At 39.4% G+C, this 23,262-nt stretch overlaps 2 protein-coding genes across 2 annotated transcripts in view; one reads left to right on the forward strand and one right to left on the reverse strand.

The window, feature by feature from the left end:
* Window positions 1-3,710, forward strand: part of rbm33a (RNA binding motif protein 33a) — a 31,050-nt gene extending 27,340 nt beyond the window's left edge. The window contains exons 17-19 of the mRNA XM_055037473.1: window positions 16-201; window positions 1,659-1,747; window positions 1,875-3,710. Of these exons, the coding sequence (XP_054893448.1) occupies window positions 16-201; window positions 1,659-1,747; window positions 1,875-1,923 (324 nt within the window). The 3' untranslated portion in view covers window positions 1,924-3,710. The remainder of the gene's footprint in view (window positions 1-15; window positions 202-1,658; window positions 1,748-1,874) is intronic.
* A 7,391-nt stretch (window positions 3,711-11,101) lies between these two features.
* On the reverse strand, window positions 11,102-19,669 carry shha (sonic hedgehog signaling molecule a). Its single transcript, XM_055037943.1, has 3 exons — window positions 19,031-19,669; window positions 15,776-16,037; window positions 11,102-12,176 (listed from the first exon to the last, which is right to left on the reverse strand). Exons 1-3 carry the CDS (start codon window positions 19,331-19,333, stop codon window positions 11,506-11,508), a joined length of 1,236 nt encoding a protein of 411 aa, XP_054893918.1. The 5' UTR covers window positions 19,334-19,669; the 3' UTR covers window positions 11,102-11,505.
* Window positions 19,670-23,262: the final 3,593 nt, after the last annotated feature.

The raw sequence follows: 23,262 nt of genomic DNA on the forward strand, positions 1-23,262 counted from the left end.
CACTGCTTGGTATAGGTTGTTGTATCGGGTCGGGGTCGAGGTAGAGGGACTGGTCCGGTGGGACGGGGTCACCCACTACCCACTAGGCAGAGCCAAAAAGGAGCAGAGAAAGAACACAGCACTGTGTGCATCGAGGGCCTCTCCACATCTACTACTGAGTTTCAGCTCAAGAACCTCCTCATGTCCATCGGCCCTATAGAGGTAGGACACGCCACATCTTTATAAAGGTTCAAGTTTAAAATATATTTTGCAAACTTTCACTGATTTAGTTTTAGCCACAAACATCAATCTCATTTATGTGGGTTTTATTTGATGGAAAAAACCTTCTGATGAAAGAGTTGCTAGAAGAAAGCAATTTTTTAAGTAAAAGCAATCATGTCAAAGTAGGTGAATCCTGTGGTGTACAGCTCCATTTCAGTGTGAAACAAACACTTCAATGGCAGTGGCAGCATTATGCTGTGGGGTTGCTTTTCTTTTTCAAAAACAGGGGAGCTGTTCAAAGCTGATTGAAAGATGGATGCACTTTACATTGTGTTGATGATCTGGCAAAGAAGAGATCTGGAGAGCACTTTCTGTGTTGAAGTTCTCTTATTCATTATATGCTTATATATAAGGACATTTATTTTACACAGAAATTGTGATGAAACTCAAGATCACAATTTTACTGTTGGAGAAAGAAATGTTGACATTTTTTGCCATGTTGCCCTCTCCCTTTCAGTTAGTTTTTACCAAATATGGATCTTGATTTGGGACAAATTCTCCATTTAGACACCTTGAATCATCTGTAGTTTTTATGCCAGGCCACTACTTGGCTGTGAGATTGTAGCATGTCGTCAGAACATAGGTCTTAGCTTTCACGTAATTTAGAAAACAGTAATCCGTCTCCAGTGAACCAAGTTTTTCTGTGATTCAGATGTGTTTTTTGTCAGAAGTATTAAGCTGAACAAGTTACGTGGCACAATAGAGTACAATGCTATCAGCCATTGTTTTTATTTGCCCGTGCTGGCATAGATAAACCCTACAGCCATGTGTTCTGGGCATGTGCTTTTTCACAGTGCTTCACACCTCTGCAGGAGTTGTTCCTAAGAACTTGCTCTCTGAAACATGGTTTCCAAAAGTGATCGCGTCAGAGACTCAAATCAATCACTGGCAATGTGCAACACAACGGCTGGATCGCAACACAAATGTTAGTTTTTACTAAAGAGCAGCTTTGTGTAAATGGGGGCTTCAGTAGCAAGATTAGAAACTGATGTTCACAGAAATACTTTGTCTAATTTGACTGAGCTTGAGTTACTTTTCAAAAAAGTAAGGGAAAAAAGTTCAGTTCCCCAGAAACATCGAATACAAATTTATGTCACACTTTTTAGATTTCTAATCCTTTAATTTCACTTTAATTTTCCTGTTTTGCTCTATGTTTGGTCTGTCACCAGTGAAAACATTGAGGCTTGGTGAAAAAATATGACAGAGTTCAAAGAGTATGAAATTCATCTCTCCACCAGTGTAGAAATGTGTTGAAACGTGATCTCTTAGTGCCCTCTGTTGGATTGATTTTGAAGTTAATGAATAAATTACCCCAGTCGGCCCCACCACCCCCATGTTCTCTTGTGTATTGGATGAGTATCTCTCTATTCAGTTCGTTCCTTCTCTGTCTCCTGCAGATGTTCAAAATGATGCCGCAGCAGAGAAAAGCTATTGCCAAATTTTCCAATCCCCAGCATGCTGAGAGTTTCCAAATGAGCTTCCATAGGTAATCAATACTCACCTTCCTTTCATCTTTGTTTACATAATTAAATGATTAGTAGTCCTGATAGAGCCTATGATGATGTCTCTCAGCAGTCTGTGGTACAAACAATATTTTCACCATTGCTACACAGGCACATGATTGATTTGTCCCACATTGATGTGTCGCTGACTGATGGCTGAGGAGCTCAGCAGATCCACCAAAGGGTCTCTTTCTTCTGCTGTGGTGGGAGTCTCTCGTGCAAAGCTCTGCTCCACGTGGCTACAGGATTATTTCTTCAACACACTCATCGTCTCGCCACCGATTTCATCATTCGTCTCCCTCCAGTTTGGACAAATGAACACAAAGACAGTACCTATGTGCATGCATGTGTTTGATTCTGCTTGCCAAGTGTCTGTAGTTTTAAAATGGCATTGAAGAGACACTAAACAGTGAATCATCCCTTGATGTTTGAACTTTCTTTTTTTTCCCCAATCTCAAAAGGACATGGTAAAATCTATCATGGGATAACTAATGGTTGCTACCCTCTTCATTGAGTTATCTATATTAAACTTAAAAAGTCACATAATTATTATTCAGCTTTAACCCCCTCATAGTATGTTTATTTTATACTTCGGTTTCATGCAGGCAGAAGTTTGTGGTGTAATTTTTACTCCCTTGATGTAGGTGGCAGTATTTTATCTCTTTCGTTGCATTGTTGGTTTCAGCCTAAGCTTTATCCTCAGGTTGTTTTTTTTGGGCCAATGGCGCCATCTAGTGGGGATGTTTAATGCAGGGACAGAAGGGACCTGGATGCTGATTGGATGTTTACTGTAGCAGCAGCTGTGAGAGATCCTTAGATGGTTTAGTTTTCAGAATACCAAGCACTCTAAGGAGTTTGTAAATACTGTTAGCCTTTCTGGTTCTCCTCAGAGTCCTCTGGATTTAAAGATTAAAGAATTTCTGTTTCTTTTTGTTCTGAATATAATTCAGTCTTTTAGCTGTTGGCATTGGAGATAAATGTTTTCTTTTGACATGCGGTTTGTTTGTTAGATTATGTACTTGTCAAAAGTTCAGAGCTGTACCAAAAATAGAAAGGTTATTATTATCAAAGTGACTTGATTTCTTATAGTTGGCAAGTGCTATATTTGGAATCATTTTTTTAATTGCTTTGGGAGAAAAACTGCTTTCATTCATTCCTTTTTTTTTAAGCCAGAGAAAGGATCTAAGATTTTGAAGTCATCTGATTGGTTGGTGTCTTATAACTGAGCAGTGTGGTTTAGTTGGATTTGAAATCATTGTCACTGCTTAACACTATTAGTTAGAAGAAAAGTCAAAGAAATTTAACTGCAAACCTTTTTCTACAAATTGAATTCACACAAACAGTCATCTGAACATGCTGAAGTAGTTCAGTTAAAAGCTATTGGGAAATTACCCAGATTTCTCCATTACTTATTATGATACATATTTTTTCCAAGTTTTTCTGACTTTTTATACAGTAATACATAAATCAGTGATAAACGGGTTTCCTGTAACATTTCAATTGACATTTAAACTCATTTCATTTCCCTTTCTTTCTCCACTACATTTTTAAGTATTCCACAAAAAATATCACTGAAGTTGGTGACATTCAAATATTATTCGTAGTAAATGTTGAGGGAGCAACCATTAAACTTCTAGTGGTCGTGTATATAAGTAAACAAGACATTTTGCTCTTAATTTATCCTTTTTGACTATTACTTTCCTTTTCCTGTGTTAGTCAAGTTGTAACAAGTTAGTTTTTTTATATGTAAAAGCTGAGCTAATTTGTCCAGAAAGAAATCCTTTTTACAAGTGGTGTGTTTCTATTTTAGAGTCACAGCAAGAATTGAAATTTCTGTTCATGAGTGAAAAAACAACAAACGTTTAAAGGAAAACAACAAAAAAATGCTAATAAAAACATGGCCAATATACCGTACACATGCTGGTATGTGAAGCCGGTCAAACTTTAGCTCAAAGATGTGTGCTTGGTTATGTGTGCTGTTCATGTGTCTGGTGCCTTTATAAGGACGTCTCTTTATATGTGTGTTATATTTTAATCTTTTGTACTTCACAGAAGCTGTGAGTTTATGGGTATTCACCAACGTGTCGTACATATGGAAGATTTTACTACTTCAGGATTAAACCATTTCTAAAAATATTCCTTAGGTTTAAATATTTAAGAGCTAGGCTTAAAAAAAGGATTTCATTGTCCATTTTTGCACTGATTTTATCAGGAATATTAGACATTTTAACATTCAGATTTTACCGTGGTGACATCCTGATGTGCAGCCTCATAAAACAAAGCCTGCATAATTTTACTGTGGTGTAATTTAGATGAAATAAGGATAGATGAATTATTGGAGTATTAAATATGGATGTTGGATGGTTTGATAAAACTTTCCCTTGGCTGCTTATCTGGATGACACCCCAAATGAAGAACCTAATTTTGTGTCTTAAACTACAATCTTGTTGTTTACAAGTTCTTGTTTACATCTGACCATTCTGCATGTGTCACAAACTCTTTTAGTTATATTTCCTTTCTAATTTGGGTTTAATTGAAATAATTTACTTTTAAAGAAGCTGCACATTCATGAAGTTACCTCACTAAGATCTTAGTAACTGAGGGTACTAATTCCTTCTTGTAAACAAGAAGTTTTACATTTAAGTTATTCTTTGTGTCTGAACTGACTTCAGCATGTTTCATTCTCTTTAATTTAAGTTGAGCTATTTTAGAGATTTTTTCTTTATATGTTTTATGCTCCTGTGTTTTAAGTTGTTGATTTTCCTTAAGGTATTAGTAAATCCTATGGATTTGGAACAAGTATCAGCAATGCTACTCATAATGACAATATTATAAGACATTATGTCTTTATAATTCCAAACACAGATTCACATTGAAATCTTTTGTACTTTACAATGAAGAATTGCTTGCATACAAACTGTGAATAGTTGAACTTGATGCAGTAATTTTGCATATTAACAAAATACACAGTGAGCTGTTTGAACAGCAGCAACTGCTTTTTATCAGACCACTTGTGGTTACAATAGACTTCGTGCATTTTTTTTATTTTTTTATTTTTGGTTTATTGTTTTCCTCTTATCTTTTATTAAAAAGTTCTAATCGGTCTATTAATTGATAATCATGTTTATGCCAGCTTTGGTCAAAAATGTAATGTAGTTGGATGCTCAGAACCACTAATGTATTGTTTGTTTTCGTGTTAGGCCTCGGGATCCAGATGATCTGAAGATCTGCTGTAATCGTCATATTAATGTTCTTTTATGTTTTTTTCCAGATCAATCCCATCCATTAAAGACGCAGTTATTGTGGTTTAAGCCTGAGTGACCATATAAATGGCCAAGCATGTAGTAGAACATATTTTTCATTGCTAGTACGGCATACTCATATTTAAAGGAGATGATTTAATAGAGTTGCAAACATCAATCATTCAAAAGTGGCAATGTCTCAGTTCTGTAACACAGGGTTTTACTATTTAAACAATGGTTGACTTTTTAAGCTGCTATGCTGTATTGGACATTAGCGAGGTTAGCTTCACAAAACCCATAGCATTTGTGGGTTTTCTTGGTAAGTCAGTTCCCTACCTGAACTATGATTTGCTAAAGAGTGCCAACATTTTCAAATCCAGTATGTTACCTTACAATCCAAAGTTGATCATTCTAAAGAATGCTGTACTTTATCAGGCCTTCCTGTTATCTGCTGAAAGTTATGTTATTTTTGGCTCTTGTGCTGAGTGAATGTAGCTCAGACATTTGTCAACATGCTGTAGAAAATAGTTTCCTTTTAAATATATTTTTACGTTTCTTTGCTTCTCTTGACTTCAACTCGCTGATGCTGAACGTAGTTGCTTCGTCTTTGCCATCTTCTCTCATTAACAACTTTAACACTGAATATTGTTCTTTCTATCACAAGCAGGATAGGCAGGCCTAAATGAAAATGTTCAGTTGTTTATTCTGATCACAAACGAATTTTCTTTTGGTCATTTTTGTAATTTAGTCAATACAACTGCGTGTTAGGATTATTTGTGGAATTTTTTTTTTGTCTGTGTAATATTTAAATATCTGACCTTACTCTTAAAATAAGAGTAAGATCAGATAGTTTCGGTTGGTGTTTTTTGTATTTTATGAGCTTCAAAAAGTTGAAGCTCATAAAACCTATTCAGATTCACTTCAGATGTTTTTATTTCAAACATAGCAATATAAAGTAACAAACTGTTTTGCTTCACTGGAGGCACGTGTTAATATTACTTGTGTTCTAAAATTGCCTTGCTTTTCTTCAAGTCCTTGTTTTTTTAGAATTAAACCAATAGATTTGCTTTATCAAAAAAAAAAAAAAGCAATACATTTGTTTTTTGTCAGATTCTGTTCCATGCCTCGAACATAGGCTTGTCTTGTACAAACTTTATAAATGATACTTAGACTTTGTTGATAGCTGTAAACCTAGAATAATTTTCTTTTTTTTTTCTATTCAGTTTTATTTTTTTTTATTTTATGTAGTCAGGTCTTCTCTGACATTCCTAGTATTTAGTATGATCCACTTCGTGTACTGTTTTAGACACACAGGCTAGCTAATAAGTGTTGCATTTAGTACTGTCTGTAATGTCTGAATTAAATCTATGCACTTTATCTTCAACAGAATAATCCTGAGCACTTTGATGGACCAAGGACACTCCTGTCTTATTAATGCTGTTTCATATGCTTAACACTCAGGGTTTTCTTTCAGCCGTTCAGTTCCTGGGCTCAGAATGAAGGTTTTATGTTGACCTTTTTTCCCTGAACAGCTGCAGCAGATCTTTTGTTGCTGCCTCTTCTTTCCTTTGCTCTTCTACTTACATATGGTACACAAACTTGACCATTTCTCATCTTTCCTTCCACACCTCTGTTGTTGAGTGAATTGCAGCAGGTTGGCCTGCCTGGATTACCATTGTTTGTTAGCCCTGTGGATGGAGGTTTCCACTTATGTGACGACTTCTGGGCTCGCAGAGCAGACACGTAACTCTAAAGAGAGCTGCTTTATGGCTTTCTCTGCACCAAAGGGTCCTCCAAGCTTCTTGACAATCACTGTTTGGTCGAACTCTTTAACGGAAGCCTCTATGGACTCCTGATGTCGAACTGTATGTCGAACAGTGACTAAAGAAATCCAACATGGAGTTTTGATAGAAAATGTTGACAAAGCATCATGTTGTGTCTTTACACCCTTCAGTGACATTTCAAATGTGAAATGACCAGGATTATGTCTGAAATTATTGTTCTGATGCTGTGAATGTGGAAAATCTTCTACAGTTATGTACATTTGAACTTGCAAAATGTTTATATAAAGTTGTGATTTGTTACATTGGAATGCAAAGATGGAAAATAAACTACTTGACAGAGCAAATGTGTGATTGACTAATTGGGGAGAAATGTTTTTTTTTGGTACAAAGGATTTATACCAAAGTTATTTATACAAAATTGTAATCAAATTATAAAGATGCACTTTTTTATTTTTTCTTTTGCTTCAATCATTGGTTTTCTGAACTTGGCATGCATATTTTTTCATGGTTTTGATCTTCAGTTTTCAATAGGACATTTTACTTGGAGGCTGTTGGTCAGTTGGATGGAAGAAATCTTCATGAATTAAATTGTTGCATTTTTCTGATCATGCCGACCTCTCAACTAGCTTTGCACTATTGCTAATCACACTAAAGTTAATATGATTCGCAGATCAGCATGCAACTTGAAAGTAAGTGCTCATTTGGTAGAAGTGGAAAATGAACCATTAACTTTCTGATTAAATTCTTAATGCACCATAAACGTCAAAGATTTTCTCACATACATAATCTCTCAATATACAAAGTCTGGTTTGGGCAGTTGCTGGTCATAAATGATGCGTCTTGGATCATATAAATATCCATTCAACCACTCTTTATTAAAGTCGCATTTTACTAACGTCTGTTGACCAGTTCAAACAAAAGGAAATAGATCTTGATAGAACTGTTGTTTTGAATCTTGGTGTTATTTCAGTGAGTGCAGTGTTCAGCCTCTGGTGGTCATGATATTCACACTGGGAATCTCATATGGGCCCATGCCTACCCAAACAGAAGCCACACATAGTACTACTCAGGCCAGAGGTTCCTGCAGAAGATGGTGAGGGGAGCTGAAAATGTGCAGATCTATTTTCAGAATAGCTGCAGACATACCTTTAATTTTTATTACCTATTCTTTTGATAAATTTGCATTTTTTTAAATTTATCTGAGAAAGAGAAGACCTTTAGTATTATTTTGGTGTAGTAGTATTTATATATTTTATTTGTTGGGGTTGTTTTAGTCATTTTGGAGATGCAAAATGACAAAAAAAATTGACTTCTTTCCAGTTATTGTTGAATTGCATCAGGTTGTTGATGCTGTTCATTTCCCTCTAACTTAACACACCTCTGCCGCCACAGAAGAGCAAAAAGGACTGATGGACCAAGCAAGCCAACACCATTTGCAAAAACTGGGAGTTTTGTTTTCCAGCAAAGCCAGACTGTTCATGTTTGCAAATGTCAGCATTTGTAAAAGCGGTTGTTGAGCCCTGGCAGACTGAGGGCCCCCAGAGGGATTAGAGACGGCTCTGTTTACCTGCTCTGAGGAATGCTGCCCTCCGCGGATGCTTTTGTATCTGGTGGGGACCCAAGGTCACAGCACCGGCAGAGATGGGCCGCTTTGTCTCCTCCCTGAAGTTTCCACCTCACAATATCAACAGGACAACACAATGTGGGAGAAGAAAAGGGAATTCCTGCTCATGTTGCAACAGTGCTCAGAAACTCAGGTTCACTGGCCCTTTTTACCTTTGAAAGCTCAATGATGGATGACTTTAGGTGTCAGTTTTTCAATCTGTATGGTTAAAACTTCCTAATTCCCACCATGTTCTATTTCACATTTAGGATTACCAGCTTTTCTGTTTCAACTTTGGTGCAAATTGTTTACTGAAATTCACCACTTTAGTCATTTTTTTTGGGGGGGGGAGAGTGTTTACTCTAGTGGTCTGTATTTGACAATCAGCTAACAAGAAAATGAGTTGTGAGTGAGGGGGAAGACTTGTGGTCAAAGGTCAACAGACTGAGACTCAAACCTGTGATGGCTGCATATACGACTGAGACGTCACTATCTGAAAGGATTATTAAAGTGTCTTTAACATCAGTGTGAGATTTGTTTAAGAAAGGACAAAAAAGTTGAGCATTGCCAAACTTTTCAGACCATCTACACCAACTTTTTCTGTCTGCTGCTATCAGGAGCACCAGACTGCTACCCTGCTTTCTGCCCCGTCCTATTAAAATGAGGCACTTCATCTTATTGCAGGTGTTGTATTCAGATCTTATATGTGTTATAATATTTTAAGGCAATCTGTTGAATGATCTCAAAGAAAGGCTACTCAAAGTAATTTGAACAAATTCCTCAAAAGTATTTTATTTCAGTCAGGCCATCCATTCATTCTTCCAGTTATCCAGACCAGGTCACATGGCTAACAGATCCAGAGCAGTAACCCAGACATCCTTCTCCCCTGTGACACGCTCCAGTCCATTCTAGGCAACCCCAAGGGGATGTCCAGGTCAGAAACTTTGTATATGGTGCCTGGTTTGTGTTCTTGGTCTAACCCAGGATCTCCTCCCAGTGAGAAACCTCTGCAGGAAACCATCCAGGAGGAATCTTAGTCACATACCAGAACCACTGATTTACTCTTTCATGGTGAGGAGTTCTGGTTCTATATAAAGACCTCCTCAAGAACTCTTACAGGTTCTTGTTATTCTGGTGATGTAATCACCAGAATAACAGATCATTAGATCCATTTTAAGGAGAAGTTTTCTCTTTGCTTTTTTTAAAGATAGTTCACAATCGTAAAAGGATGGATTTCTTCCATTGGGTGAGCAATGCTGTCTTTTCCTGGAGTGGATTTTGTGAAAGTGGATTTAACCTTTGACCAACAAAAATAAAATAAACTATGGTAGAAACCTAAACTCAGATTGTTTCTGCCATGCAAGCATTTCTTGTTAAGTGAGATATATTTGTGTGTTCAACATTCTCCAATTATCAGTACCTCTATTTTACCACACGGTGTCACCATTGTACTGACTAATAACCTCCGAGCCACCGTGCAAGAAATTGGGCGCTGGAATCAATTTAACAAAGATGCACCTTGAAAGCGCTCCATTAAGCACTAAACGCGTACTATAAGTCTGTATGAAAATAGCGGAGGATTACGGAGATTTGCTCGGACTAAGTGAAGCTGTGATTTTGGGACTATATTTCCTACAGCCCGTGTTTGACCTGAAGCCGCCGCCGACACCGGTGGCACAACAAACACGCTCCTGTTTAATCTGTCTGCACGTTGGGGAAGTTGTTTGCAGAGGGCAAAGCTCGTTAAATTTGACATAGGCTCTCAACATTTCACAAGCATGCAAAAGGCGGTTCAAAGCGCAATATTCGTCCCACCCTCTCTGCTTTTCTCTCTCTCTCTCTCTCTCTCTCTCTCTGTTTTTATTTATTTTTTGTTCTTGAGTGTTCTGCCAATAATTCAAGTCATCCAATTAGAACACAAAACGCCAGATTCTTGCTCATTACCGCCACACAGTTTGCAAATAGAAAATTGTATTAACATAAGAAATAAAGGTAACTTACGAGCTTTAGGGGCTTCTTCTTTATGTGGGGGATTTTCTTAAGTGGAGCTCATTTAGACAAAGACAACTGCAAGTTTGAAGATTTTTCTTTATCTCGTTTTTGTAATAAACATATAAATAATAAACTCTAGACATTTCTTGACACATCGCCCTGTTATGAAAGTTAACTGGTATGGTAGAGACTATCCAGACATGTGCATCTGCCGCAGGTCATTTTCTATACATAGAAAACTATGTCCCTATTACAAAATATGAAAAGAAAAAAACAAATATCATTTTAGTACATTTACAAGAGTTACTTATTAATTTATTTAACGAAGTTGCTTCAGTACTACTTTAATGGTTACTGAACTGTCAAAATCTGCTTCTTTTTTTTGACATGTTCATTTCCTCTGAAGAAAACAGAAAAAAAAAACAGAAACATACACACACACACAAAAAAGCAAAAAATACAGACATGACACCAAAATAATAAAATAAAACAAATAGCAGTACAAGAATTCCAATACTTTCCAAGCTACTGTATTTTTTTTTAAATTAAAATATATTCTCATATCTTACACTATTTCAAATAACGAAATGTGATTCGGCAGCAAATCTAATTTACATTTCTGTGTATAAAAATATAATTTATGGAACCCCGCAAAGTTTGTTCTATACCCCCAAAATATAACAGTCAGTTGCACATGTATAGTGATCGTCTTCTCTGTCCAGTTATATTTTTTTTAATTCATTTTTATATTTTTTGTTGTTTTTTTTTTTCCTTTTTCAAATCTTTTTTGCTTTTTGTAGTTGAGATATACAAAAATAGATTATGCACAATTTGCTGCTCGCATCGTTTCACAATCCATTTCTGTGACAGCAGCAGCAGAGTTCACATGAGAATAAATTATTCAAAGAGGATTTTTTTTTTTAAGGCTCCATTCATTCATTGAAAGGGGACGCATCATGGAAAAGTCACTGAAATAAATATCCCAACTCCGCTGGGGCCTTTTTGTTCGTTTTTCTTTTCTTTTTTTTAATTTTAAGATTATTATTATTATTTAATATGTCATTCTACTGATAGTTCGAGGGTCCTACTTCAGTCTGATTTTGTTCCTGTGGGGGGGATTTTCAGCTTGGGTATGCTGACATCCCCAGTGGATGGATCGAGTGGTCGTCCAAGAGCCACGTCCCCAGCTTGTAAAGGAGTTTGGAGTACCAGTGGACCCCCTCGTTGTGCGCGCTGACCCGAGGCCGGGAGATGAACAGCGATGAGGACACCCAGTGGGCGATCCTAACGGGCGCCAGGGCCCAGTGCGCAAGTTGGTGGTCCTCGATCACCGCGTAACAGGATGCCAGAACCTGATCCACCATCACGGTCCCCTGTGCCGTCACGGGCGCGAAGGAGCCCTCGTGCTCTTGCGTGTAAATCCGTTTCACGTGAACCGCCACGATTCGTCTCCGCTCCCCGTCGTAGACGAACACCTGCTGTCCGGGTCGCACGTCGCTGGCGAACGTCGCCGTCCGCGTGGAGTTCTCACGGGCGACAAAGATGAGGTGCGCGGCGGTGAGGGTGATCTTCTGGCCCGTCTCGGTCTCGATCACGTGGAAGGTCCTCCTGGTGGTGGAGTCTCGGTCTATGAACATGATGAAGTCGGTGAAGGTCGGGTTTCCGTCGCCGTCCGCAGCCAGGACTCTGTCCCCAGGTTGGAGGTCTCTGACCGGCTTCTTGCTGCCGTCCTGCAGGGTGACTGTGGAGGATCCCGGGAAGCAGCCACCTGACTTTGCTGCCACTGAATTTTCTGTTGGAACAAAAGTTTATGTAGTCATTACACTGACTCAAAAAAAAAAAAAAAAAAGAAAGAAAAGAACTTAAAATATAATTGTTATTGAATTTTTGTTCAGCCTTTAGTCATTGATTCATGCTTGTTGGAGAGTGATGTTTTCTTTAAGTCTGACAGTTCCTATGAAACCAGAAGGCTTTAACTCATGTCATAGCCACTATAAAAGAAGTACATTTCTTTCCATTTTTTTCAGTCTTGACACAATTTGATGAGCTCAAAGATTTTTGCATATTTAAGCTCTTTTGGTTTTGCTTCAAATGTGCCCTAAAACAAGAAAGTTCCTGTAAAATTGCAACATTTAAATTGATAATATAGCCTTCATATGAAACCTGCTGAAGAAGGCATTTCTTGACAGATCTTTTGATGTTCACACATCTTCTTGAGCCTATTTGCATTTTTATACTGATGCCAAACTGGCTTCTTCAAACAAGATACCTAAACCAGATTTTTTTGTGTGTGAAATCAAAAGACTCAATCTCATATAATAATCATCATTACAAAAACAACTAAGAACTTATTTTTCTTCAACTTGTTCATTTTCCACAGGTCTCAGTGCTCCTCCATGCATGTGATATATGTGTATTGACTTAGTCTATAACCTGAAGGTTTTATGATGTTAGAAAATGTAAAGTCATAGCCTTAATTACAGAATCATTTCCTCTTAAATTTCTTCAGGTGTCACATTTGGGGTCTCCTTCATATTCTATGTGTATCAGCCTGAAACTTGATTTTCTTTTTTTTTTTTTTTAACAGTCATAAAACAGCTGTCATTCAAAAGCCACTCAAGAACTAATTCCCCATGATTTTCTTTTCTTTTCTTTTTTTTTTTAGCCTTTAGACGTCTTGGTGTTCCTGTATGCATTTTGCATATTGATGTCCTGCAGGCTCCTTGATGTCAGATGTGTATTGGCTTGGCCTGTAAAACCTAAAAGCCTGGGCTCATCTATCCTTAATTAAAAAAAAAAAGCCCAATAAAGAACAAGCATTGTTATTCTAAATCAGCTTGGTGGATGGAGCTACTCTTCGTAAAGAACACTCACGCCTTTCCCAGCTCTCTCCCCATATTTACTCAGGTGCAGAAACCTCCATGTGACAATTCACACAAATAGGCGACTCACAACTACTATTTACTCAGTGGAGCCACTTTTCCATGCCTCTCGAGTTGTAGATTTGAATTTAAATGAGTGCCCCCGGACTCTTAAATGCTTGCTGTTGTGCAACATCAATACACACCCCCTCCACCACCACCCTGTCTACCACCTCTCCTTGCTTTGTTGTCAGTCTTGATGACGATAATGTTGGCCTTGGTGGAAGCTCTCCACATACCAGTTTCTAGGATCATGCAGAAAAAAAAGAAAGGGGGGGGAAAAGGGAGGTTTTTCTACTCAGAATTTGGGGGCTTTTAATCTTCTTTTAAGGTTCCCGAGCATGAAATGAGGTGACAACTGCAAACCAGATTTGGCCAACATTGTTCGGCCAAATCCTTTCTGTAAAGTCGCATGACCCCTGATGACATGTCAGCCTAGAGCGTACTGTGATCTCAGAACGTGTGAGATGAATGAGAAATAAGGGATTTATCAATAAAGTGGACTGAGAGAAGCGTGATGGTTCATCTGTGAGTGGTGTGTATATATATATATATATATATATATATATATATATATATATATATATATATATATATATATATATATATATATATATATATATATATATATATATATATATATATAATGAATTTTTTAAATAAATGGGATTTATCCAAAATATTGTTGTATCCTATCCATTAAGCTTTAGCTTTTCTGGGTCACAGCCAGCAGCCTTGTTGAGACTGCAGTCTGTTGTTCCCACTAGGAGACGGTGTGGGGCAATGTAAGATAAAGGAATGAGCTGCATGGTAAATGCTCACAAATGGATGACAGGTGCTCGTACATCACTGCCTGAAATATTCTTATGAAATTCCTTCCTCATCACCATTGGCACTGCCGGGAAGCGTATAATGTTGATTAATCAGACTCATTTGAGAACATTTTTAAACAGAAGACAATTATTTTTAATCTGCAACCTGTTGCACCTGATTGACTGCTGTGGTTTTTAAACACCATGCGTTTGTTTTCCCAGAAAAGCATCTAGAAAAGAAAATTGCCTCATTTTTCTGATGACCAACCTTTTACAAATGTAAGTCTGTTTCTGTATATTTCGTTTTCGAAAACAAGTTTCAAGAATCAACCCTGAATATCTTTAGTCCAGGTATGACCTATTGACACGTTTTGATTTTTATGCTGCACAATATAAGGTTGGTCTTGATGCCAAAAAGTATTGAACATCTCCCTTTTTTCAGAAGCAGAATGTCGATTTCATAGTCGATATTAATTTAAAAAACATTTGTTAAATGCTCCCTAAACAACAATAAGAAGAATCTGAATTCAAATAAGTGGCCAATCTCTGAACGTTTATATTTTCCCGTCCTCCAATGACTAGACAACTCAGTGAGTTTTGGGAAACCAATTCAATGACAACTGACATTAAACCTTCTTTTTCCCAAGCACTATTGTTGCCCCCTGACAGAATTACATCCTGGGCTGTGAGCCAAATTGACATAATAAAGAAAACCCAGTGGTAAGAGAGGGACAGGTACTCCTTCCTGGTACTGTTTGTTCCCCAACCCTAGCCTGTCTACATGGTATATGGTTTGATTTGTCTCAAAAGTTAAACCTCTCCTCTGGAAATGATGAGACACCCAAGTTCAAGTTGGAGATTGGAAATCCAGCATTGTTGGTTGTTGTTTTGCTAACAACAATTAGCAAGGCTAAAGATTAAAGTTTTCCCCTATTTTTTTGTTTAAAAGTTCACAAGTGGAGCTCATACTGAAACACAAGGTAAACACTCCTTATCAGTTTTCATGTGTGGAAGCCATGTTTGATACTGAATTTAGGGGACATTATTCTTCCAATTCTGTCAGAAAAAACTGAGCATCCAATTTTCGAGTACAAATATAGCATAGACATGCTACCCTGAAGTTATTTATTCCCCCTCGTGGAAAGCATCTTACCCGGCAAACCTAGTGTTAACCAGTAGGACATGTTTTAAAATGTAGCCTTTTTTAATCAGCTCTCTTCACTTTTCTTTGCAGGGCCATCTGATAAGTCCAAAAAAAATCCTAAGCCGCACCTGCTTTTGAGGATTCATTTGCACAGCAGTCTACACCTCATAGCTCCCACTTTAATGCAACGTTGCAAGCAGGGGAGATCAAGGGGGCTAATCGCCATTCTATAAATTATCCCTACCCACCTCCAGTAACCAGACACTTATGTGTAATACTTTACATGACCATAAATTGAGAGGAGTAGTCAAGTTACAACTCCGACTTCCTCCAAGTTGTCAAGTTACACGACAATGAGTTACATTTTCACTGCATTTGTTCATAAAACTAAGCAATGCTTTTTTTTTTTCTTTTACCTATACATTTTGAGACAGTATTAAATAAAATGACAGTATTAAACAAAATGCAATTCTATGACGACTTGATTTTGGTCCCTATCTTTCCCCCTACTTACCTGCTTTCACAGAGCAGTGGATGTGGGCCTTTGACTCATAGTAGACCCAGTCGAATCCGGCTTCCACGGCGAGCCTGGACAAGGTACCATATTTGCTCTTGTCTCTGTCTGAGGTGGTGATGTCCACGGCCCTGCCCTCGTAGTGCAGGGACTCATCGAAGTGGTGGCCGTCCTCGTCCCAGCCCTCTGTGACCCGGAGCTTCACCCCGGGCCACTGGTTCATCACAGAGATGGCCAGCGAGTTCAGCTTGTCCTTGCATCTCTGCAGAAATCAAGTAAATCAGCTGAAACCAATGCAGATCATTCAAATAAATTGAACTAAAAACTTGAATATTTTCTGATTCTATTGCCACACTTTCATTTGCACACTTTCTCCATTATACATCTGTTTGTTTTTTTTGTTTTTTTATATCAGTAGCAAGGGAAAACGAACATTTGGACTCAGTGAAGCCTCTCCATCCCCACATAAATCCATGAATTCTCTCAGCTGTGCTGAAACACTGCACCTCTGATCCTGAGCTTGCATTTCTCAGTGTGAGCAGCAGCGTCAGAGGGCACAGCTCGGGTAAGAAAGCTGCTCATGAAATATGGATAAAGCACTGCATTCGCTTCACTGGCCCTATATCATCTGGGTCTTTGGTTTCTGGAAGGTGCGTGAAATGTCCCCCCTTTTTTCCCTATCAAAGAAGGAACCATCTAAACAAGATAAGTACATTCTAAATGCTCAAACTAATGTTTGTTTGTTTCCTTCAAATCAATAACTGGTTCTGAAGGTGATATGAAGATTATCTTTCCTTAAAATGTGTGTGTGAGCACTCAGTGAAGATACTTGGCCCTCTCCAGGACAACTGTTCTTAATATGTCAAATAAAACATCACAAAGAGTCCTTTCAGACATGGGGTGTTTGTGGGGGGGTGACTTTCATCATTCTGCTCCTGCAGAGTCCTGGAAAACGTGACATGCCTCCTTAAGTGGAGGTGTTATTAGTTTGCTGACAGACAGACCTGTGAAATATCAGAGGAGCCTCACGGACAGCTCAAGATTTTTTGAGGTTTCACAGAGACCTTTAATCTGTGCATCACACTTGTAGCATGTGATGAATAAAAAATACAATCTGTTTGGGGGGGTTGAAGGGGAAAAACTCACAGAGTGGGGATTGTCTTGGTCAAGAGACGTAAAAAGCTTGAACCCTGTTTATTAATTCATCAGGTCGTGTGCCGCAAATTAAGCCAAATTCTGCTCAGCCACCATGAATGAAGCAAAGCCCAGCAGGGAGCCTGCAAACCTGCGCTCTTGCGCTCCAGAGGGGTGAGGCGCTCAGCAGCCCACCTCTTAATCTTTTTTCACAAATGATTTGGTTAGAGGAAACACTTATCAGCTACCTGTCAGTCTCTTTCCCCGACTCACTTATTACGCTGCATAAATACCTACTTTAAAAGCGATTCAACCCGTTAAGTCGAGCTCATCTACGTTAAAATAGAAATCAGAGACTTAGACCAGCTAGTTAAAAAAAAGGAAAATAAGATATATCATAAAGAAAGTTGAGGATATGCTCATCTCCACCTGTTTATTATGAGACACATGGAGCTGACTGAGCGGTGAAGCCGCAGTAAAAGCTGCCCCGTCACTTTTGGAGCTATCCTCCTCCAAAACTGTATCAGACTAAACGGGATGGTTCTCACGTTCCCTGGCAATGAATTGAAGTTTCTTCACAGGGTCGCTTGCTTGCTACATTCTGACACAGCTCACATCTACCAGAGTTACCGCCTGGGCGTTTATCACCGAATATCTATTTTCTAAAGCGCCGGAGACTGGGTTAAAAACTGCGCGGAAAGTTTTGCGCGCCAATGCGCGCAACTTAAGGCACAGTGCAAACCACGCTGGTAAATCTTTATACGTAAGGCTTAAGTCACCTGCAGCCACCGTCACTTTTCCTGTGTGTTAACTCATTGTAATAGTTTTATGTGATGTGATGTAAATGAAAAGAGTGGCCATCGGGGTCTGCTACTTGGACTCTAAGAAGTTAAACTTTTGCTTCAAGTCAAACTGAGAATGCCTTGGAGCTTTTCAAAATAAGACGTGGTCCAGGTTAACAAATTGGCTGAAAAATAAACCATGCAACACAAGACCACAGTAACGTAGAAACACTTTTAACGAAGTTAGCACCCTCCCTTCCACGCGTGTTTAAATCTATTCCAGGAATAACATCCAAGTTCCTTTCAAACGTCAATTTCTATTGGAAATTAACCACAGAACCCCAAAGTTTATCCTCGCGGCTCCACTCTGGAAAGAAGCCATCCTCCAAAGGCCTATAATTTCCTAATCCTCATCTGTTGGTAACTTACATGTATCGGATAGAAAGGAGAGAGGAGGGATATGTGGGGAAGGCTGAGACCTTGAATATATATTTGAATATTTCATCGGAGCCCATGCCTGGTGCAAGGCGCGAGTTCAGAGACTCCAGCGCGCCACCTTCGCCACCATCACTCCTACCGTCGCATTTTTATTCTCACTGAACCGGTACGAACCCAAAGCTGCATGTTCAGTGTTTCCTAATTCGCCGAGCTCTCAGTGCCGGGGAGACGCTGGGGATAGGAATCGAGTCGCGCTTTAAGATCTGCCGTCCTTCCTGCAAAACTCGCTTGCAGAAAACGCGTAACCGGTCCACGTCCACTGGCTCCCCACCCTTTAAGAAATCAACATCTTTCATTGCACCCCCTGCGCGCACAATCCAGATGGAAGAAATGTCTAAAACGCATCACCACGAAACATGATCACCTTAATCCAGAAACACACACATACACACAAGAAAGAGTCAAAGAACGAGGCTCTGCTGAGCTCTCAGATGGAGCCTCATTCAGATACAAATTTAGATTTGAGGAGATGGAGGAGGAGGAGGAGGATGAGGAGGAGGGTGGGTTGGTGGGGGGGGGGAGAGCGGGGGGGCGCATTAATATTTCAAATTCACTGTCACAATAATGAAGGCCGAGTGTCCTGAATGTCCGCCTGCACATCACTCCTCCAGCTGGATCTCTGTGCGAGAAAGTCCCAGGCTGGCGCATCAGAGTGCATCTGCATTTACAGTGAAGTTAAAAGGCTCAGTGTGAAGAGTTCAGACTTCACCTAACGTGCGCAATCAGTCTGACAGGGAGGCTGTTGCAGTGCGCGGCGATGGTGGAGGAGGAAGAAAAATATACAGGAAAGAAAAAACCAAAAAAAACAAAAAAACAAAACAAAATTATTCAGTGCGCTTACCTGAGTCATCATCCTGTCGGCTCCTGTGTTCTCCTCATCCTTGAAGATGATGTCTGTGTTATAATTGGGAGTGAGCTCTTTAAAGCGCTCGGAGTTCCGTGTGATCTTGCCCTCGTATCTACCGCTCGCCCCCAGGGTCTTCTCCGCCACGTTGGGGATGAACTGCTTGTACGCCAGAGGTGTCAGCTTCTTGGGGTGTCTCCTCCTGCCGTAGCCCCTGCCCGGTCCGCATCCCACCGCGGAGGACACCAAGGACAAGCAGATGAGAGCGACAGAAGCGATTCTGGTCCAGCGCTGATGCATGTTAAAAATAAAATAATGAAGAAAAAAAAAATCTAAAAACAGAAAAAAAGAAAAAAGAGTCACCGCTGCGGCTGCTGTCTTATCTCAGCTGCCGATGTCCTTGTCTCCTCTCTTCTCCCCCCTTTTTTTTCCGCCTGCGTCTCTTGGTCTCTTACCGCGGCAGGTGCGGAAATGAGCGCCTCAGACTGATGGTAATAACGGGGCACATCGAAAGAGGATATAAAAAAAAAGAAAAGTAGTGAGAGAATTATAAGCCACGGGATCTCTGGTTTAAACTGCAGCCGCTCGTGTGAGCCGAGCGCTTTTACTGCTTTGTATTATAGCAGCGATCTATAGCAGGGGTGGGACTTAATTGGCTCGCCTAGACAAACCCTCCTGATGTTATCCCACTGAAAAAAGGGGGGAAAAAATCAGAAAAAAAGAAGAGATTTTCTCCCACCTTACGGTTAGTCTCCCCTTCTCGGAGGACGCGGACTCCTCCTCCATGGGAAAACATCAATTATGAAGCAAAGCGTCTCCAACCCTCCCGTTTTCCAGCCTACTCACAGCAGAGGGACAAACTTGCAAAGTGCTGGACAGAGATCTGAAATCAGTGTTAAGTTCTCCTTGTGTGCACCGGAGCAACTCTCCGCATGGAGACACTCGTGGACGCGCAGTGCGCATACCTGTGTTGGATGACTTCGCCGTGATCCGTATCACGGCGACATAAAATAAGACTTCAAATAAAATGGAGATGTCGCTTGGGCCTGAAATGACCTGATCTGGCATTCCATGTGAAAGTAAAAAAAACACCAAATATAAAACCTATGCGCAAAGTTGCGCAAAAATGCCACTGGTGACACTTTTAGAAAGCTAATCTAAAGTTTTTGAGATTCCAATAACCTTAATGGAATTGATATTATCTTTTTAATGGAAAACAGTCAAAATGTTTTCGAAAGAATCAGATCTTGGGTGCGCTCCTGATGTGCGCCATTTTCCGCATCCAAGCAACCAGACAGACCAACAGAAAAAACAACATATTATTAACTTAGATCCTATTGAAAAACTAATCAGGGACACCTAGAACTCCAGAGACCATTAGAATGACCGGATTTGATGATCAGATGAGACTTGTGTTTGCTCGACCGGTTCAAAGCAGGGCATAGCTGTGAAGTGGAAGAAAAATAATCTATGTTGTCTATTTTATTTTCTAGCGAAAATAAAAAAAACTGGCGTGCAATTGTAAGCCTTCAGAGGTTTGTCTCTACCTGCTTAGAACATCTAGAGATTGAAATGATTGACTTTAAGCAAACATAGCTTAAAGTCAGTCACATTGGATGGGGAGTATATGAAAATCAGTTTTTAACTCTTACCATAGATTCTTAGACTTTCATCAAAACCTCAACTGAGCTTTCCTATGGATTTTATCCTGCAGAAAAGTGAAACTTTATCTCAATTTCACATCTTTTCACATACGTTTTAGTCCATGATTTTTGCTCCTATATCAACTCTGAGCAGCTTTTCTGACTCAAGCGATGAAAAAATGTCCCTATAATTATCATACTGCCTTAATGCTTATCACTTTAACTGATCGTGTTCGGGAGGTTTGTAGTTGTGCCTTTCAGTGCACATTTTCAGATGAGTGATTGAACAGTGCTCAGTAAGATGTTCAAGGCTTGGAACCCGACCCGTCTTTGAACTTCTCCAGAACTTTCTCCTTGACCTGTGTTCCCTGGTCTTCGTGAAGATGTTTTTGACAGAAGTTTTCAAAGACACCTTTGGGACTTTCATAGAGCAGCTGTATTTTTACCAAGATTAAATGACAGAGGGGTATCAGAGAAAAAGATTATTAATGCAAATGCATATCACATTTTTTAGGCTTGTATTTGTAGAAAAAAGAAATATAAAACACCTAATTGTTCTGCCTAATTGTTCTGCAACTTCACAAATCCAAATAAAATACAATAAAAGTTGCAAATAATGTGACAAACTGTGGGAAAGTACAAGGGTTTTAAATATATTTGAAAGTTATTGTAAGGATGAAGGGCGGGGGAGTGCAGACATAATCATGTTCCATTTTGCACCTGTACTGTTTTCTTATGTATTCAACTAGACTTTATGAGTCAGCAATATAGAAAAGCTGCTTTGACCCAAAACAAAACCAATTAAGTCTTGTTTGACATAGCTTCACTCTGTTAGTCCTAAACCCTCACTGCATTCAAGACACATGGGTTCAGACAAAAACCAATATTCAAAACAGTTTCAGGTAAAAAAAAAAAAAGAAAAAGAAAGATTTGTCTCGTAACAAAGAGGAATTACAGGCAGAGGACTGTTTCGGGGCCAAGCTTGGCTCTCATCACACAGACTGCGTGGCACGTTCGCTCTGAAGTGAGGACAGATATGCCAAGCTTTGGTGTGGCTTCAGTCTCATTAAAGCAGGCTCTGGCTGACCTCCAGTCTGTCGTTGTTCAAGCCTGTGCCAGGCTTGTGGGAACCAGAGGGGGTAAGGCTACCTACCGCTCAATAAGATCGTGATCATCAGCTCCTGGCCAAAAGATGGCGTGTGCACCTGGCACACTGCTGTATAATCCTAAAATGCTTCCAGTGGTGGATTTCAGTTTGGGTGTTTGGCGGATTTTCTTAAGATGTCCTCCTCCATAGTTGGTTTTATAGATGAGCTAGTCAAACATAAGGCTCACTACAATTATTGGAGCATCATAGTCAGTGTTTTTCCTGGTGGACCTCAGAAGTTTCCTTCAGACTAAGTAATCATAAAAATGACTGTCAGGCGAAATAAAACTCATGATAAGGTGAATATTACAGGCCAAAGAGGGTTCTTTGTAAATTAAGCGAGTGACAAAACGCGACGCAGAATAAAATGAATTATGGAGAAATCGCAATGAATTATGCAGCCGAAGGAGCGAGCTGCACTGATGGGTCTGAACTTGAGTTTCTCCCACAGAGGAAACCAAGAATCTTTCAGGCAGACCTGGGGCAAAGAATATTTGCAAACATTACACGTTAGTGTTTAGCTTTGGTCTATGGCAGCACCAAATGGGTGGAGTTAGAAGCTAAAATCAAAGGAAATCTCTGCAGGCAGACAGCAGAAATCTGGTAGATGAGAGTTATAGTACACATTTTAAACAACATGATTTCATCAATGAAGAAATGATATGTAGCATGATATGTGCATTTAAATTTTCATTTACCAATAAAAATAAATAAAAGCAGGAATGCATAGATACCCCAATTAAAACCCTGTGACCAGACAGCAGACAGAAGTTTAAAGCAGATTTAGGTTATAAAATAACATCTCCCAGGGCACAGTTCAGGCCGTATTTTGGAAATGAAAAGGCGAGGCAGATAAGCTGTCATGGTGACTCTGGAGGAGCTACAGAAGTATACACTCAATCCCTTCTGATTCACAGTGAAATATTGGCAACTTTTTCTGTGCTGAGTGGAAGTTATTTGCAGAAAATTCACAAGTTCTTCCTTATAGCATCTCTAAAATATTCTAAATGATATTCAACTTGGAAAGATGAAATGCAGAATGCTACTTGACAAGTTTTTTTGTCAAGGAGCCAATCGAGGAGTGCCATTTCTTTTCCTTGGCACTGATTGGTTGTATCTACAAAAGGCAAGGAAGACAGCAGATGTTATCAACGTGTAGACAGTTTCCATCCATCCATTTTCTGTACATCCTTGTCCCTAGTGGGGTCAGAAGGGACCAGGGCAGAATCCATCTTAAGGTATATTTGGTAGTTAAACTTTCAACTTCTGTGGTTGCAACCATTTTTAGAGGGGATCTCAAATATTCAAGGATTTCAGCTGTTCACATTTCAGTTATGGTCCCAAAGGCCCCTGAGAAGGTGGGGGTCCACTGTACAACTCAAATGGGAAAATCTGTGTACTGGATAAATATTTGTAATGGACTCCACAAATCAGAAGTT

The sequence above is a fragment of the Poeciliopsis prolifica genome, unplaced genomic scaffold, assembly GCF_027474105.1.
Source record: "Poeciliopsis prolifica strain line A6 unplaced genomic scaffold, Auburn_PproV2 SCAFFOLD012, whole genome shotgun sequence".
In the NCBI taxonomy this organism is placed as follows: Eukaryota; Metazoa; Chordata; class Actinopteri; order Cyprinodontiformes; family Poeciliidae; genus Poeciliopsis; species Poeciliopsis prolifica.

Excerpts from the sequence above, each read along its gene's own strand:
- shha (XM_055037943.1), bottom strand. The coding sequence starts at position 19,333 with ATGCATCAGCGCTGGACCAGAATCGCTTCTGTCGCTCTCATCTGCTTG. Across the intron at positions 16,038-19,030 it reads CCGACAGGATGATGACTCAG|AGATGCAAGGACAAGCTGAA; the intron begins GTAAGCGCACTG and ends TGATTTCTGCAG. Across the intron at positions 12,177-15,775 it reads CCACTGCTCTGTGAAAGCAG|AAAATTCAGTGGCAGCAAAG; the intron begins GTAAGTAGGGGG and ends TTGTTCCAACAG.